The sequence below is a fragment of the Trichoplax adhaerens genome, genomic scaffold, assembly GCF_000150275.1.
Source record: "Trichoplax adhaerens TRIADscaffold_34 genomic scaffold, whole genome shotgun sequence".
Lineage (NCBI taxonomy): Eukaryota > Metazoa > Placozoa > Uniplacotomia > Trichoplacea > Trichoplacidae > Trichoplax > Trichoplax adhaerens.
In genome coordinates, this window is record NW_002060974.1 from 100,249 (window position 1) to 119,535 (window position 19,287).

General features: G+C 34.6%; 2 protein-coding genes across 2 annotated transcripts; one reads left to right on the forward strand and one right to left on the reverse strand.

Moving 5' to 3' along the window:
• Nucleotides 1-4,225: 4,225 nt before the first annotated feature.
• On the forward strand, nucleotides 4,226-11,477 carry TRIADDRAFT_51161 (uncharacterized protein; the record flags this gene model as incomplete). Its single annotated transcript, XM_002117965.1, has 25 exons — nucleotides 4,226-4,333; nucleotides 6,907-7,025; nucleotides 7,113-7,170; nucleotides 7,331-7,417; nucleotides 7,509-7,586; nucleotides 7,666-7,737; nucleotides 7,835-7,921; nucleotides 7,994-8,112; nucleotides 8,195-8,339; nucleotides 8,462-8,521; nucleotides 8,621-8,719; nucleotides 8,813-9,052; nucleotides 9,146-9,226; nucleotides 9,320-9,409; nucleotides 9,500-9,606; nucleotides 9,745-9,837; nucleotides 9,918-9,978; nucleotides 10,076-10,153; nucleotides 10,220-10,293; nucleotides 10,408-10,495; nucleotides 10,569-10,655; nucleotides 10,852-10,944; nucleotides 11,076-11,138; nucleotides 11,227-11,286; nucleotides 11,382-11,477. The coding sequence occupies 25 exons, from the start codon at nucleotides 4,226-4,228 to the stop codon at nucleotides 11,475-11,477; spliced, it is 2,343 nt and encodes a 780-aa protein (XP_002118001.1).
• A 3,291-nt stretch (nucleotides 11,478-14,768) lies between these two features.
• On the reverse strand, nucleotides 14,769-18,574 carry TRIADDRAFT_62042 (uncharacterized protein; the record flags this gene model as incomplete). The annotated part of the gene is made up of 7 exons (XM_002117987.1): nucleotides 14,769-14,969; nucleotides 15,125-15,703; nucleotides 15,844-16,846; nucleotides 16,940-17,014; nucleotides 17,496-17,641; nucleotides 17,750-18,349; nucleotides 18,470-18,574. The coding sequence occupies 7 exons, from the start codon at nucleotides 18,572-18,574 to the stop codon at nucleotides 14,769-14,771; spliced, it is 2,709 nt and encodes a 902-aa protein (XP_002118023.1).
• Between the last annotated feature and the right edge of the window lie 713 nt (nucleotides 18,575-19,287).

Here is a 19,287-nt window from a genome sequence, read left to right on the forward strand (position 1 = left end):
CTCATACCTGCTATAGAGTACAACACGGTGGGGGCAGTGAGAAGACTGCAACTAGACTACTCATCGAGTACAGCTTCGACAAGAATAAATAGCAAAAGTAGTTGAATATAGATGCTCATGGAGTGCAGTTTTAACAGTATGCTGCTCATACCCGCTATAGCGCACAACATGGTGGGGACAGTGAGAAGACTGCAACTAGACTACTCATCGAGTACAGCTTTGACAAGAATAAATAGCAAAAGTAATTGAATATAGATGCAGGAGGTAATAGGTGACTTACCCAACCAGGATCCAATCTCGTCGATGCTGCTTCGGTATGCTGCCATAGAAAGGGCAGACTATATAGCACGAATTGAGGTAAAAATGACTTACGTAAAGCACCAACGAAATGAGCGTATATCACTTTAATTACAATCTTAGGATATACAGCTTTGACAAGAATAAATAGCAAAAATAGTTGAATATAGATACAGGAGGTAATAGGTGACTTACCCAACCAGGATCCAATCTCGTCGATGCTGCTACGGTATGCTGCCATAGAAAGGGCAGACTATATAGCACGAATTGAGGTAAAAATGACTTACGTAAAGCACCAACGAAATGAGCGTATATCACTTTAATTACAATCTTAGGATATACAGCTTTGACAAGAATAAATAGCAAAAATAGTTGAATATAGATACTGGAGGTAATAAGTGACTTGCCCAACTATGATCCAATCTCGTCGATGCTGCCATAGAAACGGCAGACTCGATAGCGCGAATTGAGATAAAAATGTCTTACGCAAAACACCAACGAAATGAGCGTAGATCACTTTAATTACAATCTTAGGATATACCATTCTTAACAAGATTAGGCTACCGAATATTGTTCAATTTGTAATCCGCCAATAAAGTAGTCGGTTTCACAATACGCGTACTCCTATACTAAGATACAAAGTAGGATGAACTGTAATCAAACTAAATTGGTTACTTTTAAAGCTACAATACTTACCATATTGCAATATATGATCTTGAAGGAGGATTTTCAAAATGAAATCAAAGTTGATATCTCTTATTTACTGTATACGGACAGTATCCTCCTATACGGTAGATAGGTATGCTTCTAGTGATCTGAGTTTTGTCTTTAAATCAGAATTTATATCCGTATCATCCTATGCGGTGGATAAGGATGATTGCAGTAGCAAGACTTTATGTCTTTAAGTTAACGTTTATATCTCTTATTTACTGTATGCAGACAGTATCTTCCTATATAGTCGATAAGCATGCTTTTAGTGATCAGAGTTTTATCTTTAAAATCAGAATATATATCCGTATATCATGTGCGGTGGATAAGGATGATTGCAGTAATAGGACTTTAAGTCAAAGTTTATATCTCTTATTTACTGTACTGTATACAGACAGTATCCTCCTCTGCAGTAGATAAGCATGCTTCTAGTGATATGACTTTTGTCTTTAAAATCAGAATTTATATCCGTATATCATGTGCAGTGGATAAGGACGCTTCCAGTAATTGAACTTTTTGTCTTTAATCCAAGTTTATATCTCTTATTTACTGTTATACAGGCAGTATCCTCCTTTGCAGTGGATAAGCATGCTTCCTGTAATACGACTTTTTGTATTTGAATCGAAATTTATATATCGCCTTTACCGTATACAGATAGTATCCTCCTATGTAGTAGATAAATATGCTTTCAGTAATATGACTGTTGTGGTTAAAATTGAAATTTGTATCTCTAGCTAGACATTTAATATCCTATGCAGTTGAGAAGCATGCTTTCAAAGATATAGCTTTTTATCTTTAATATTGAATATCGTCTGCCTCCATTTATTTATACAGTATTATTATATACATCAGACAAGAATATTTCCAGTAATAATCGTATCAATTTTTCTTTCAATTAAAATTTCTATCTCTTATTTATTTATTGTAATACCGACTGTTGTGGTTAAAATTGAAATTTCCATCTCTAGCTAGACATTTAATATCCTATGCAGTGGAGAAGCATGCTTTCAAAGATATAGCTTTTTATCTTTAATATTGAATATCGTCTGCCTCCATTTATTTATACAGTATTATTATATACATCAGACAAGAATATTTCCAGTAATAATCGTATCAATTTTTCTTTCAATTGAAATTTCTATCTCTTATTTACTGTGTAAACTGTTATTATATGTGCAGGAAAGCACGTGCCATGTTCTGCCTAGCACAAGCCTACGAAACCACTAAAGTAAACGACTGATAGTAATACTGTTTCAGATGCATCATCGGTCAATGACTACATACAATCATGTATGAGAACAACTTTATTGTACTAGATAAGCATCAAAATGCTATCCAACTCATTGCTGTATACAGAATACATGTCTGATGTGTGCTATCTCTAAATATATATTCATCTCTCATCTCCATCCTGTAATACCATATTGGACTACTACAGTGATGCATCTTAATATGCCAGTAGCACGATATACCCCGGGTATTCACTATGTCTAAATATGCATATCTAGATATATCTCCAACGAATTATACCCTGACTACACAACTGCATGTTCATGACATCGATGATGATTTAATAGCGTTATTCACGACGCATACCCATAAAATATGGAATTTATTGATAACGTATTATTTTAATAATATTGAACTGTTGTATTTACACGCAGCATTGTGGCTCATTGGTGGTTATTACTAAGTTTAAGAGATCGCTATATGGTTTGTCGTAATGACTACATTCTATTCTTAAGCCAGATTATAGACTACTAGAAGAAAGGCAAACGCCGAGATTTTCTTCTAGTAGTCTATGGCCAAAGCATGCCTAAGTTACTGTGTTCTTGTCCGACGCATTAGTGTCAATTGATTGCTTGCAACAGTGGCCATTAACGTTGATACTAACGGCAAAGTACTACCGTAGTACAGTATAGTATCAATGTTAATCTGTTCTTTCAGCATTTAGAATACACATCCTGTGTTCTTGTCCATGTTGTAGCCTGTTCTTTGACTGGAGATTGGGAAAAAAAGAGCGAGAAAACTTGCTGTGTCAACGCTGCTTTGAACTTGTTGAAGAACTTGACAACTCTGGCATATAGACCTGAGATCGGTTGGGATCGGTTAGGATCGGTTGGATACCTTGATGATCTTATTGTATCCTAGTCCTGTACACAGTGTACAGTATCGGTAAGAAATTTCTTACAGTGTACAGTATTTCTATGGACTGTATCCGTGTCACGTGAAGAACCATTGCTATACTGTATTGCGCTACTCGGAGAGACTACAGGCTACTGTAGTGGACGTACAACCCTGTATAGTACAGTATACAATGTACCTGGTGACGTGGTGACGGTAGAGTCAAATGACCACCTATCGCATCGTTGATGGATGATGGGTGTCAACCGCCACTTCCCTTCACCCTTCGCTAGACGTCACCGTCGATTACTCAACATGGAGAAGATGAGTAATCCATCCGAGGATAAAGTAGCGCCATGGCGTAACTTATTTGCTAGCACCTTCAACAGGTATACGGAAACATGGCTCATTTATTGACATTAATAATTACGATAGCGTTGTCAAGTCGACCAAGGCGTTATCCAGAGTACTGTGTCACGGTGTGCAGTCTCAGGCCGCCTGATAACTACTGGTAGCACAGTCGTCTACACTGTGGCCAGGTTCTACCCTTGGAACCAGCTAAAGACCGCAAAGGCCGATGGGATCCAACTCACTTCCATTACGCTTGCGCAAACTTTGCTCAACGTGGCATCTTCTTTGTACTTACTCTAGCATAACTGCCACGCCAATTTGTCCCTGCTCAAGGCTTTACACTCGCTCTCCACTCATGTTTCTACAGTCTTTCAACAACGTCGTCTAATAGCCTTGCCTAGCAATTCCTGCTCTCAACTGGATAACTACCCTGTCACGAGCCAACGATCCATACTGAATACCATAAACAACAGGCCTTCTCTCGGTTTGTATACGCTATCCATAACGCGTCAGGTGAATGCGCGTCACCTGCTCCTACCCGGGTAGTCTACCCCTGCTAACCCCAACCCAACGTCGGTCAAAGATTGTCAAGGCGGCTGTCAAACCATTCCTTCATTGCCAAGGTGGAAAAAGTTGGAGTTACAAGGCTAAGAATAAAACAAGGAATTGATTCTCTTCTTCCATTGAAAGCAGCGAGAATTTTAGTTCGTTTGATTCTTTTCAATACTTGCATTGGAAGAAAGTCATGGCAGCAGAAACTTTTCAGGATTTCATTAACCAGGCTGAAGACCGTGATGGTGTTCGATTCAGTTGGAATGTCTTGCCATCCAGTCGAATCGAGGCGAATAGAATGGTAAGTGGATCCATTTTTGTCTTCTTTCCATTTTACTATTGGATCAACTTGTATTACACTATGATCAATGAGGCAAAGTAGATATTCAATCACCTGGAAATAATTTTACCAGTGGATTGTATCAGTCGGCTTAGGCCAAAACACTGGATCCTTTTTCTCCAATTCAATGAAAACTTACACCAGTGCTATTGTCCATGCTAGTCCAAAATAGTCTATACAAACATGTAGACTGTAGCGGATGGTTTAAACCACTGACTACCAAACTGCACTGTCCATTCAGTAGCCTCGATATCGAGTCAATGGTCCAACTTTGCCTACACAAGGATAATTTAGACCGAGTAGTTACAATTAAGAAACCATTTTCTTCTATCATGGACCATGTAGACATGCCTACATGCCTATAGTCGTTACTTGAATGTCCATACTTTATTTTTAGACCAGTTATACAGTATGGACTGATGTTGGATAGATAGTAAAGTCACTCCATGTTATCTAGTTCATAAGAGTCCAATATGGCCGCTAGCGACTTGGCATAGTCAAGGCAATCTTTAAAGCCTTTTCCATCTACCACATAGTGAGGTACATGAAGTTCCTGGATAATGACTTACAGTATCAGGCTATGATTTGACCATCTAGGGATAGTATGAAAATACCGATACTTGAATCAATGAATTAGCCTTCAATTCAATCCAAACCTTCCAATTTGGATGCTGATCGACTTAATAATGTGCTGTAGTATATATGACTGCAAACCATTCGCTACAATACTGTAGACGCTATAAGGCAATACTTGATAGTGGGATACGATAACACTACAACACAGCCGTTTCCGATCGAGAAGAAATTCATTAATCGCTACGATCACTTCTCCAATTCTAAAGATTGAATGTGGTGGAATGATTGCGTCAGTCCAATCTTAATGGGGTTAGCATCATTTTGCCTACAACATGTTTCATGTTATACAGTACACTAATAGATCTCCATCCCCTCTTTCATAGAGTCCAAAGTCTACTCTCTCTCTTTCCTGAGAACAGGCAGTCTCCTACTTTACAGCACAAATTCGAGCTGACATGATCCACATTGATATGTCCTATACTTTACTCTACACTGCTACAGAAGCGCTCCATTCGTATTTCCAACTACCATCAAATCAGTTAGAAAGACTACTGTCCTATACTGACTGTACTGTACTGCCACTAAAGTGCTCTACTCGCATTTTCCACCTGCCCATTTTGAAAAGTTCCAACTACCATCAAATCAGTAATAAAGACTACTGTCTTGCACTTAACCTCAACAACTAGCGTAGACATTTTGAGAATTCCATTTGTAAAAAGTCCAAATGTATAGATACGTATTAAATAAACTGCTAAACTGATATTACTGCCATTTACTGTGTACACAGGAATTAGAGCTGTGCTTCGTGGTATCACCGTAGTATCACCAATTGCTTAGCCTTGTTTAGAATTAGTGTTCTATAATCACAAATTAAAATAACTTACGTACGAATAATAGTACAATACTCTGATGGTACAAGATTAATTTCATCGCCATGACATCCATTGACGTTAGTATAACATTAGTATACTTTAATCGAAATAGCTTGACAGAATACGTACACAGTATTTCAGAATAATCGCATTTGCTTGACAGCATTTTCTTCTGATGATGATACAAGTTATCCGTATTCTTGTTCAATCAATAATTTAGAAAGGGCACTATTTCACAACTAGTCATTGAACGTCAGATTTCTTAGTATACAATTTTTTTTCACTAGAATAGTTTTTCAAGGTGAAAATAGATTAAAAAGGACTAATTAATAACAATAGAGAAATTATAGCCTAAGCCGAAATAGATTGAATCTGTCATGTTTGTTTCGTTAGATCAGAGAAGAAATACAGTCTCTTGATTTAACTACCCATATAAAGTAGCAAGTGTACGTATAGAATTTTGATAAATTTCAAGTAGCAAAACTTAGTGAGTTGCCTAACGACAAGGATTACTAGAAAATAAATTCTTTTTGCTAGTAGTCTTTGCTAGTGATTACTTTGAAATACTACTAGACAAACAAACACCACTAATGCACTATCATGGAATTGGAATGGTGCGATTGAAGTTTCCGTTTTGCATCAACCCTTATGATGAGTGTAATGCAGTATTGATTTACAAAGTGTCAAATGATATTGTAGTAACGATAGATCAATCCGAGCACGAGTCTTGTTAATAAAAGATGTTAATTATAATGCCAAGATTTTATTCAACAAATGTCTAATGATGAGTGCGAAATCCTTTATTATACATTTGTACTACTTACAGTATCGTGGGATCCGCTCTTTAATTTATACGGTACATGATCCTTTTATAACTTTCACGTAACTATAAAACATTTGCTATACCTTGCTACTATTAAACATAGCATCATAAATTATATAGACTGTACACTTTACATTTTACTATATCGTGGAGCGCTAACCGGCAAAATGCCACCATACGAATAATGGATATATTTATCCATCACCACACTTCAATTTCCATCAATTACGTGACCTTTCGAACTATTTTTTTTCCTACTAAAGGTAATTCCAATTGGCTGTATCTACCAACCGATGAAGGAAAGAACTGATTTGCCACCATTGATGTATAATCCTGTTCTTTGCTCTAGAAATACTTGCCGTGCAGTTTTAAATCCAATGTGGTCAGTACCATTTTAAGCGCTCATCAAAAATATTGAAAAGATAAAAAAGTTTTACAATATCAACTACTACTTTTTATGATTTACTAGTCAAATCGATTTCAACGCGAAGCAATGGGCTTGCAACTTTTGCATGCAGCGTAATAGTGTAAGTTTGACTTTAACATCACCACTAATATTATCGTATGCCAAATGCTAATTCTCACTTGACTGTATCGCTACTTGATAAAATAGTAGCCTACTATTCTACTACTTGGCGTTTGGCTAGCGCAATAGCTCATAATGAAATTATGTAACTTGTTTTACAGTTACCCCATACGTACACTGGTATTACACCGCAGCATCTACCAGCTGAATTGCTTCCGCAATTTTCCACAATTGAGTACACTTTAGAAGTAAGTAATTTTTGATAGCTAGTAAATTACGTTAACTCTTATAATAAACTAATGTTAGCTTTAATTATTTGACTGTCTATATTTATAATAGCGTGCACAAAGAACTCCGTTCGTCTACCTGTTCGTTGTTGATACCTGTATTGACGATGAAGATTTCCAGTCTTTGAAAGTTTGTAACACTTACCACTAATGATAGTCATGCATGATATAATCCATTGATGTAATGCGGTCACCTTTTTTACTCTTAGGACTCTTTACAAACATGTCTTAGTCTGTTACCACCCGAGTCTATGGTTGGTCTGATTACCTTTGGCAGAATGGTAAAAATTAACACCAAATCGTGATTGTTTCTCAACGACTATAATTTACTTTTAGCATTAAATAAAGGTAGTAACTATAAATGCTTTTTAACAATAGATTTACGTTCATGAATTAAATTGTGATGGTTGCACCAAAAGTTACGTTTTCCGCGGTGACAAGGATCTAACTGCCAAACAGCTGCAGGTTGATATGACTTTGCCTAGGACTTGGTCCTGTTTGATACGTTAAATTGAGTACTTTATTACTATTTGGTAGGAAATGCTACATTTAAAGCAAGCCTTTGGCAAGACTACTCCTCCTCAAGCGGCCATACCCTCTCAGCAACCTAATCGACCACCCCAACAACAGCCACAACAGTTCTCATACGAGAATAGGTAATCTTGATGCATTGATATAATTTATAAATATTCTTAATTAAGTTTTCAACGTAAAAATTATTGTTATACTCGTATATAGGTTTGTACAATCCTTAGAGCGATGTGATATGGCAATAACCGAACTACTGAGTCAGCTGCAGCATGATCCATGGCCAGTGCAAACTGGGAAGAGACCAACGCGATGCACTGGTGTCGCAATATCTGTCGCTATAGGAATGATGGAGGTATCAGTTTGTCCAAGTAACATCTGATATATAAAAAAAATGTAGAACATTTTCTTTATCGTTTCAACAAGAGTAATAATTCATTTAATAATGAAGGTATCTGCTGTTTTATTTTTGTCTAGTGTTTGTATCCTAATATGGGTGTACGAATTATGCTTTTCGTTGGCGGTGCAGCTACTTCAGTAAGACATTACTTTTGTGCATACATATTGTATACATACGTATTAGAAATACTATCTATGGCCAGGAGTTAAGCTGAGTTTTTAACATCTTGTTATAAGGGTCCAGGAATGGTTGTTAGTAATGATCTCAAGGAGTGGATCAGATCTCACCACGATATTGATAAAGATAACGCAAAATATATGAAGAAAGCTACAAAGGTAAACGTCAACGTGAAGTTGTTTTAATTAAATACCCCTCCCCCCCCCTCGAATTTTTTAATGATCTCATATACATCATGTTTTTTATTTCAGTATTACGAGGCACTTGGGCGACGAGCTGCTGAAAATGGCCACACCATTGATTTATATGCATATGCATTGGATCAGTGTGGATTACACGAAATGAAGTATCTTTGCAACTATACTGGCGGGCACATGTGCATGGGAGATTCTTTTTCAACTAGCTTATTTAAGCAATCGTTCATTCACGTATTCGATACAGATGATCAAGGCTCCCTGAAATTGGGATATAATGCCAAGATTGAGATAAAGGTACTAATTTTACATTGCAATGATCAACGTTTTGTGGTAAATGTATTTGTTGTTGAGTATGTCTTCATACGTAAACTAATATATTTTGACTAGGTTACCAAAGAGCTTAAAATATCTGGTGCTATCGGTTGTTGTGTATCTGGCGATGTTAAATCTAGTATTGTCGGAGATAATGTAAGTTCAACGAGCATTCTACATATTACATGATAAATAGGTGCTAGAATTATATCGAAAGAAATATTATAACCCAGCAATATCTGCTTTTAGGAAATCGGTATTGGTGGTACCTCCGCATGGAAAATATGTAGTATTAACCCTTCATCAGCAATTGGTGTATATTTAGATATTGTAAATCAGGTAAATATCAATTTTAAGAGTTTTTTTCGTATTTCAAAAGTGGTCTTTCATACGTAAAAATTTATTGTGAATCAAATGATTGTAATCTAGCATTCCGCACCTGTATCGCAAAATGCACCAGCTTGTATACAATTTATTACGCAATATCAGCACGCTTCTGGACTGAAGAAAGTTCGGGTTACGACTTTAGCTAGGCAGTAAGTATAACTAATTACGTACTTTGTTGTAATATTATACACTGCTTTAGTATATTATTTTTTTTTTAACTATTACCAACGATCATTTAACATGACTAATTGTGGGCTGTAATTTCTACATTTACTTTCAATAACTAGCTGGGCTGATGCCACCATTAATATGAATTATATCACTGGAGCTTACGATCAAGAATGCGCTGCAGATTTAATAGCTAGAGTTGCTATTAATAGGTCAGGATTCAGTACTGAATTTAACAAAGTTTTCCTTAAATTAGATTTTTGATTATAATCTGTTATTAATAATCTGTTAGAGCTGAAAATGATGAAGGAGCTGATGTATTGCGTTGGCTGGATCGAACTTTAATTAGAGTGGTAATATAAACCTGTAGATACATAATTGTTGGTGATAAGATGTGATATGTACTGTAAGAGATTCGGCTTATCAAAAGAATTTTAATTTTTTTATCAGTGTCAAAAATTCGGTCTTTATAACAAAGACGATCCAACTTCGTTTCAATTACAAGAAAATTTTACCCTTTATCCACAAGTATGTAAACTGTCACACCAAATAATCAACAACATTCTTACAATAATCCAATTATTTTTATTTTAGTTTATGTTCCATTTGCGGCGTTCACCTTTCCTTCAAGTTTTCAATAACAGTCCAGACGAGACCGCTTATTATAGGTACATATGGTAAAGTGTTAAAACGTATTTTAATTTTAATGATAGCAAAATATTAAAACAACCGATAATTGTCTAGGGTAAAAATTTAATTTTTTATATGGAATTTAATTCTAGAAATAAATTATTGAAAGAAAATGTCAATAACGGAGTTTTAATGATTCAGCCTGCTATGTTTTCGTACAGTTTCAATGGCCCACCAGAGGTATTCTTATCTATTTAAGACTTACAATGTCATTGACTAATATATTTATACAATTCTATCGAATTCTGTATAGCCTGTTTTATTAGATAGTAGCAGCATTGCTCCTGATCGAATATTACTGTTGGATACCTTCTTTCACATCATAATCTTTCATGGTGAGGTGAGGATAAAATTTTATAAAAATAGCGATACAGTATAGGAAAAAGTTGAGATTTTGGATGGGTCTACAATAATGGAGAGTATCAGTAAAATAAAGATTCACTGTATCCTTCTCCTTTATTTATTGGAATGATAAAGACTCCTACTTAGTAAAGAATGGCGAAAATACTATTTTTTAAACCTATGTATCTATTTAGACTATTGCTACATGGCGAAAACAAGGTTATCAGGATAATCCAGAATACGAAAGTTTTAAGAATTTATTAGCCGCGCCTATTGAAGATTCCAAAGTATGTACTATATGTAGGGACAAAATATTAATCTTTAAATTATGTTACTACGAGTTCTTATGCGTACGAAATTAAATCATCATTCGTATGGAATAGAAGAATTATCCCTAATTTGTATTTCATCCTTTTAGGAATTATTGAAGAGTCGATTTCCTATGCCCCGATATGTAGTTACTGAACAAGGTGGCAGTCAGGTAGTTATAAATGAATGCTCAGTATTAGAATAAAACTATGCAGACTATCGTTTTGGTGTGCTAACTTGTGCTCTTTCGTTCCCTTTAGGCACGCTTTTTGCTATCGAAAGTTAACCCATCACAAACGCACAACTCTTCATATGGCTACGTAAGTTTATCTGTTAATGCTAAATAAATTGATTGTACTGTATTATAGCTCTGCATTGACAATTTTTAAATGAAATACTTTTCAAACCATTATAGCAAGAAGGTGGTGGATCCTCAATTTTAACAGATGATGTTAGTTTGCAAGTTTTCATGGATCATTTGAAGAAATTGGCTGTATCGAGCTCTTCTTAATTTTAAATTTCATTGGAAAGATTAAACTGTGGATCATTATGTGTGACATTTTTTGCCCAAGGCTAAGATATATCACTATCACAAGTTATTTTTTACGTTAACTTGAGTCATAGAATAACACCCACCATTATTCTTGTATTGTAAAATACAATATTAAAATTATTTTAATCTATTGACAAAGCGTAAGCACTCTAATGTGTTTAAGATTACGAAGATATAATATTTCGTTTGTTACGGCAACTAATTAGTGGTAATTCTTTGTTTATACGGTATTTTGTAACAAGTATAGTACAAATTTAATAGGGATTAAAATTAATAGATTGGATATGAATTATAAGTGATTTTTTTATAGAAGTATTCATTTCTATAAAGTGTTTCATTAATGTTTTGGAAAGTACATTTAATTACATTATAGCATAGAAAGTACAGTGCAATATTAACGCTTAGACACTATTGGATAAACATCTTAACAATTAATATAAGACAAGTCTGTATGGTACTGTAAAATATCGTAATTGAATATAATCTAAAACATAAAGGAACTTTGTCTTAGTCATAATAGGATATTACGGATTTTCTTTGTTTAAGAATAAAGCTGTTATTGACTCCTATCGAAACAGAATTAAGAAGCTGAAAGCACTACTAATAATTAATTTATAGTTAAAGATGCATATGAAAAGTGGTGTCATTGACAGTATGCGAAATAGATAAGCTACACATTAGTAATAAATAGAGTGATGGTTGGTTGCGGACAGATTGCGAGTTAAGAGGAAATTCTAAGAAGCCCCTGGTAGTGATGCATTCATATTCCTGTGGGTCATACTGTACTGTACTCTGCACAGTGTAATACTGCATATTGCATATATAGACAGTTAAGTACAAAGACTGCTAATGTGTGAGAGGAGTTTATTAACACAGAGACTAAGACGAGTAGCAATCAGACAGTTGCAGTATGAGAATTGCAGAGCAGAGAAACGGGAGTAAAGAAGTAGAGGGAAACACACACTCACAGATGGATAGAGAGATGAAGAATATTGTTCCTACTGTATTCAGAACATATATACTATAATATCTGAGTATACAGTACTGTAGGTTTCAGTGTATCTAAATAAGTTAGATGCACAGTATGAGAATAGCGTGATAACAGTAATAAATATGCCAGATTGATCTCATATGGGGGATCATGATCAACGTAGTAGTAACTCTTTAACAGAATAACCATTGCTAATTGTACCGTAGTAGAAGAGACCATGAAGACCAGTTACTGTACTGTACAGTGTACAGTACAATGTTGCACACTATAGTACTGTACAGTACTGTACTGTAAATAACCATAGTAACGTACCATAATTGATGCAATCCATATGATCATATATAATGGTGCAGTCGACCAATCGTGAGTTGGCTTCCAAACGTTCCTAGTCGGCGAAGGTAGATTTTCTGTGATCGTAAGTGAGGAGATCGCTGACGCTGGAAAGCATTAAATGTGGCATTATTGTGCCCAATTTTTGGAAAATTTTCTCTTCAGCACATGAGTGTTGAAGTGACAATAAGTTAATTAAAGAACAACGCTTCTTTAAAAATGTCATCTCTAATGTACTGTACAGTATTATGCCTGTATATCGCATACAGGACATGGTGATTTATGATTATTTGATTCGGGTATTAGCAGCATTCACATTATAAATTACCGAAATATGTAAAGTAGGTACAGTATCGCGTAAGTCGAACTCATGATGTCTGATCTCTTAGTGATAAGTACGATCAACGATATTACACCGTCAAAGAGTATTTCAATTCTTTTTAACATTACTGAGCGTACTCTCTACATTGTACCATTATACTGTACTCGTACACTGTTGTACGCAGTGCAGTACAAGGAATTGTCGAGGATACAGTATGACTCCAGTGTGAGGTATTACAAGAGAGAAACAGTATACTTTCTACAAAATTATTTTCTATTTTATTAATCAAATATTGGTAATATCGACTTTATGACGCACTATAAAAGAATAGAGCGCGGCATCGTGCTTAATCTTTAATGGTACAAATATAATTATCAACATAAATACCGTCAAAGTTACTGCATTAGGTTAAACGAAATAATATGCTCAACATACAAAATCATAGCAAAGATTTTAATGCATTACATATCTTATCAAATTCACAGCTGAAAAAAGTACTGTTACTGTGATGATTACGGTTATTATATATAATAATTATCAGCAACCTAATTGACTAATTACAAGGTGTTTTCCGGGGGTTAAGAGTACCGCAGTAAATGATTACGATTATATTAACAAAAATAATACAAAAGTATAGCTTGAACAGGATAATTCAATGTAAGAAATTCTTATACTGTTGAAGTCATGGCGGCACATGCCATAGGAAAGTGCAATATATATCACATCTAAATGAAAAATATTTTATAAAGCATAATACATATATCGTTATACACTACAGCCTATGACAATTAATTTCTAAATTACAATGTTACCCCAAATTATACTCGTAAGTCATTATTGCACCTTAATTTCTTGTCTTTTTTTACCACATAAGCAAATGACAAAGCCTTTTATAATATCGGTGTTGTTGCAATATATTAAGAGTGAAATTCAGGATTAAAGCTGAAAATAAAATAAGTCAATAATACTACAAATACTTTAGCAAGGTTTTAAGGTAATTACAACATAGAAGAAAATGATTACATCAAAATTTTTACAAATCCATATTACATTCTAGAAAGTTAATGTTAATTTTATCATAGTTGCCGTATAGTTAACTCATGTATAGTGTAGTTATAATCGTAAATATCAATAATTTCTTAAATATTGATATACTTTCGTGCTACATTATTTATTAACAAATGCATGAATGAGAAATACAGAATCATTAATTATTAGTTCTTTTCATCGCTGGAAGTACCGAATATTAACAGTAAATAATTATACACAGTTAATATTTTTATTCTAATAAGATACTCTTATGTTAATATAAGCTATAAAATATAGTAACTTATATATATCTGGTAGAAGATCGTCAAAAAATCAATCAACCATATTTATAAAAAAATTTGCTGTAATAGAAATGACGATGAAATTATTTCTCAGTGAAATTGTATACATTATATTATCTAATATAGTAAAAATCGAATTGAAATATATTGCTAAATAAAGGCATCCAGAGACTACGGATTTGATCGTATTGTTAAAATACTCATATAATGTAAAATAATGATCACAACTTTCTTTAATATCAGCAACTATATTCTTTATAAACAAATGAAATCAACTAGCGTTTTACACTTCTCTTTACTTGAATACTAACGCGCTTAGTATCATCGGGCCTTGCAAGTGGGGCCTGATTAGAATAATTTCTTGGACTTCTCGAAGGCGTTCCCTCATTGTAATTCCCTCTGGGTGAATTAACACTTGTTGTATCCTTCGATGGGTGTTTAGATCCTCTTCGCGATGCCTCACTGGTGGCAGTCGACTAATTTAAAAAGTATACAAGAATAATAAGCAACCCATAAAATATAACTTTTATGTAATACGGTAAAAAAACGACAACTGTAATACGTTGCTATATTCTCATGTTATAATTACAAGTTTACATGTATTGATGGTAAGTACGGAATTATTACTTACATGTGGCGATCGGTCATATCCAGTCGATTTATTTATGCTATAGTTAACGTTACGTGGCGAATTAAGCGCTTGCTGAGATGGTGGGTAATAGTTATTAGAAGAATAATCACCAGGGGGGTGCTTCTCGAACGAAAAATTTCGAGGTAGAGTCGAAGACTCGTAAGTATCATCAGAACGATTGTTTGTATTTGGTTTCATGGGTCCATAAGATGCAATTGGTGCCGCTTTAAAATTTCTTGGCAAAGTTGCTGATTCATACGAACTTCCTACATTATAATTAGGTTGGTGGATAGATTGAGAACTAACCGAAGGTACCTTCGCTTGACTTCCAATTTGCCTATTTGGATGATTGTTTGGAGTCGGGGTATTACTTGCGGCTTGCATTCCTTCTACACTTGGTCTTCGTACCGTATTGTCTCGCATAACTGGCTTTAGCCTACCCTTTTGTGACGGACCATAACTAGGAGATGACGCGTTCGAAGACGGATGAGCGACGAGAGAACCATTATGAATAACTGCAGGTTGTGGTCTGTGAATAATCCTGCTACGTCTAGGGCTCTTTTCTCTATACTGGCTTTGCTGAAAATGGATGGAAAATTGTTAGCGGAACGTTATTATATATTAAAATTAAAAAATGAAATAATCAATACTATTCATGTGATAGAAAATAGAATCATTTCATTACAACACAAAATAAATTCAATCAATACATTGCTTACTGAAGTATCACTTTCTAATAAATATTTTTCTAATTTCAATTCTTCTTCTTTAGGCATACTATTTATATCAGATGCAGAATCAGATCGATTGTAATCTCGGTAATTAAATGGTTTTAATGTAGTTTCATCATTGATATCTTTATTAGGATAAGTACTGTCAGATAAATCATTTGATTCCGTTACGCCAGGCGTCTGATTGACTGGTAGTACTCCCAGTTGTAAGTTATCAAATGTGGGTACGCGCTGTAAACCTGCGCTGTTATTCGGCGATTTGCTTTGAGGGTTGGATAAGTTAATTTCTTGACTAGGAGAGCTATTAAGAGAACCGCTACTTTCTGCTGTAGCGATTTCAAGTTGCAATCGTGTCGGTGAGAGACGTCGCGATTTCTCTCTATTTGGGCTAACCGGTCTTTCTCCAATACGATAATCACCGTTTCTAACCATCAGGTTACTCTGATTTGGGTAACGTCGATCGCTATCATAATCTCTATCACTAACCACTCGCTCTTGATAAGGTTGAGGTCTAGTCCGTGGAGTAACTGATCTGCCGTGGGGTGTATTTTGTGTCGATGGGCGATGTGCATCCGATGATTTCTGCCGATAAGGTGACATTTCAGATTTCTTTTCATTTCGGTATGGCTTAAATGCACTTGAGGGAGATTTCGAGCGTTTAACAGGTGTTACCTGATCTTCATTTTGGTAACGATTAATCGATCGTGATCTTCTTCTTGGTGTTGGACTATTATTGCGACTACCGCTCTTTGGCGTGCTTGGTGGTGTATTAGGCAACGATCTTGAACCGTTACGCCCATGACGATGTGGTCTTGGCGAAGATTCATCAGTACCTCCATCAGATTCTACATCAGTGGCAAATTCAGAAGCCTTATACTCACGTCTAGGCCTTCTAGGTCCATCTGTCATCTGACTTCCATCACTATCGTTGTTTTTACGTCCTTTTACAATGCTTTTCAATAATGTCCTAATTTTTCGATCCCATTTTTTACTAAATTGATAAAGAACAAGTAAATTAAGATTATAAGTCAGGCAAAGCCGAATGAAATACGTCAATTTTAAAATATCCTTCATATTTTTTTACTTTTTATCCAACTGAAATTGTTGTAATTTTTGCTCCAAATCTTCTTTATGACGATTGAGTTTGTCGATTGCTTCTCTATTAATGAATATATTCAGATGATTATGTTAAGATAATTTTTAGCAAGTACAACAACTATGCAAACTAAAATGTTATTGAAGTATACTGGCATGTAATTACATAAATTAAAATTATAGAACAACCCAATCGTTGGTGGTGAATAGGAAACTACAAGTACTGTATATTTTATACGGCATCAGAAGGCGTATTCCTTGGTATTTTGTAAACTTTCTACTCAACTTATTAAGAAGTTATTGTTATCTTGGCTATCAAGTTCAGATACTGACCACTACAAATACCGTACTGCCTTCACTATAAAAGGCCGCATGTATTGCTACTGTAACTTCTATCAGTACAGCATTGAGACGATATACGCATTTGTCATGTCATAGTGCCTGCCACAGCATAAAAAACTGCTTAGATTATGATATTTATGGCAATGATGACGTTACAGTTATAATATTATCGGCTAAACTACAATTTAAGGGAAAGAACTTACTTGTAGGTATGATGTTCTTCCATGTAAAGTTCTTTTCTATCTAAAGTTCTTTGCATTAATTTATGATTTCTCTCCATTAAAACTTTTTCATGTTGCTTTAGGTGTTTAATCTCTTCATAAGCGGTTAAACGTAGCTGTTCCAACATCTAAATGACAAATTTTAAACTTCAATAAAGATAATTAAAATATATTTATATAGTTACCTTTATAAAGACTGAATCTAAACTAATAATGAATGCTGTATTTCAGCTGACCTCGCATCGCTGTGCAACCTTGGCTGCTGTAATGTCTAAATTGTCGAAATCCTTTTTAAGTTTACCATAACTAGAATTTAAAGCATTATATTCATCTTCCAATTGCCTTATGGTATGAGCGTCAACTTTCGATTGCTCGTTAATATAGTTGGTTTGCATTTGCTTTTTGGCAAATTCCAAGTTCAATTTAGCGCGGTCATACCGCTCTTCTAATTCGTGGCTGCTTTCTTTTAATCTTTCGTTGTGACGCTTTAGATCATTATAACTAACTTGTAAGCTTTCATAATTTGCCTTGAGTTGTTTATAATTTTCGTTCAGTTGACGGTAGATGTCCTTTAAATGATTATTTTCAGCGTATAACTCGCGATAATCAGTTTGCACATTCTCCTTTTCTTGCTTTATTCGAATAACGTCATCAGCAAGCTGCCTTTCTTTCAGCTGAATTGAATCATAAGAGTGTTGTAACTGCTGTTTCTCATTCTTAACGATCTCAAATTGCTGACGTAATTCATCAAAACTGGCTTTTAAGCGATCGTTTTGTTCATGTAACGTTTGGTGCTTTCCATTTAATACGTTGTGCTCGCTTTCCAATTTTTGAATCTATTAGGTAATTAGAGATGAATACTATTAAGGAATAGTATGTAATTCGTGCTACCATATAATATTTTACTAATAAAATCTATTATAAAAATTAGAATTCTTTAAATGATATTTTGTTACCATAAATTTTAATGCAGCTATTCTTGCTTTAAATTCAACGTCTGCAATTTCTTCTGACATTTGTGAGCTACAGGCGCGTATAAACAACAGAATTTTTAAATTCATATTGCAGTGTTATGATGACAGTTGGAATAGAGATAAACTAGAAATAGTAAACTGCGAAGATTTGTAAAAATCTACAGTATATGTAAAATTCATCGATGGCATTTATTTTAAAGTTGGTCGAAGCAATATTTAGCTAGAAATCCGTAAATATACCATCACATGTTACACTACCTATTTAAAACAGATCCTGTTATAGCCATATTATCATGTACAGGTGTTATTTCATTGGCGTCAATATCATCCTTCCATGAGTTTTTTTCCTAAGAATACGTGATTTGAAACGAATGAGACACAATGTACTGTATTACAGATTCCGAACAGACAATTGTCAGTTAGTTTTTATAATGAAAGCTACAATATTATCAGTTAATTAAGTGACTACGAAGGGTGTGCATAGCCCAATATAAGAGGATAGTTAAAAATTATAGTCGTAGATAGTCTTACTTCGGCTAACATCACATTTCTATCTTGTGCTCGTTCAAGGCTGAAAGATTTTGAGCATGAAAAAGTACGAAATTACAATTTAAGGAAAAATATCTTATACTTATTATTTAAATTAAAAAAATACATTATTCTTCAACTCACGCAATTTCTAGCTGTGATAATAATTTACTTCTAATTTCTTTACTGCAGTTCAAAGAAATATCTAACTTCTCATCGATAGTTCGCGATTTTCTACATACGAAAAATTGAACAAAACATTATCAGTAATC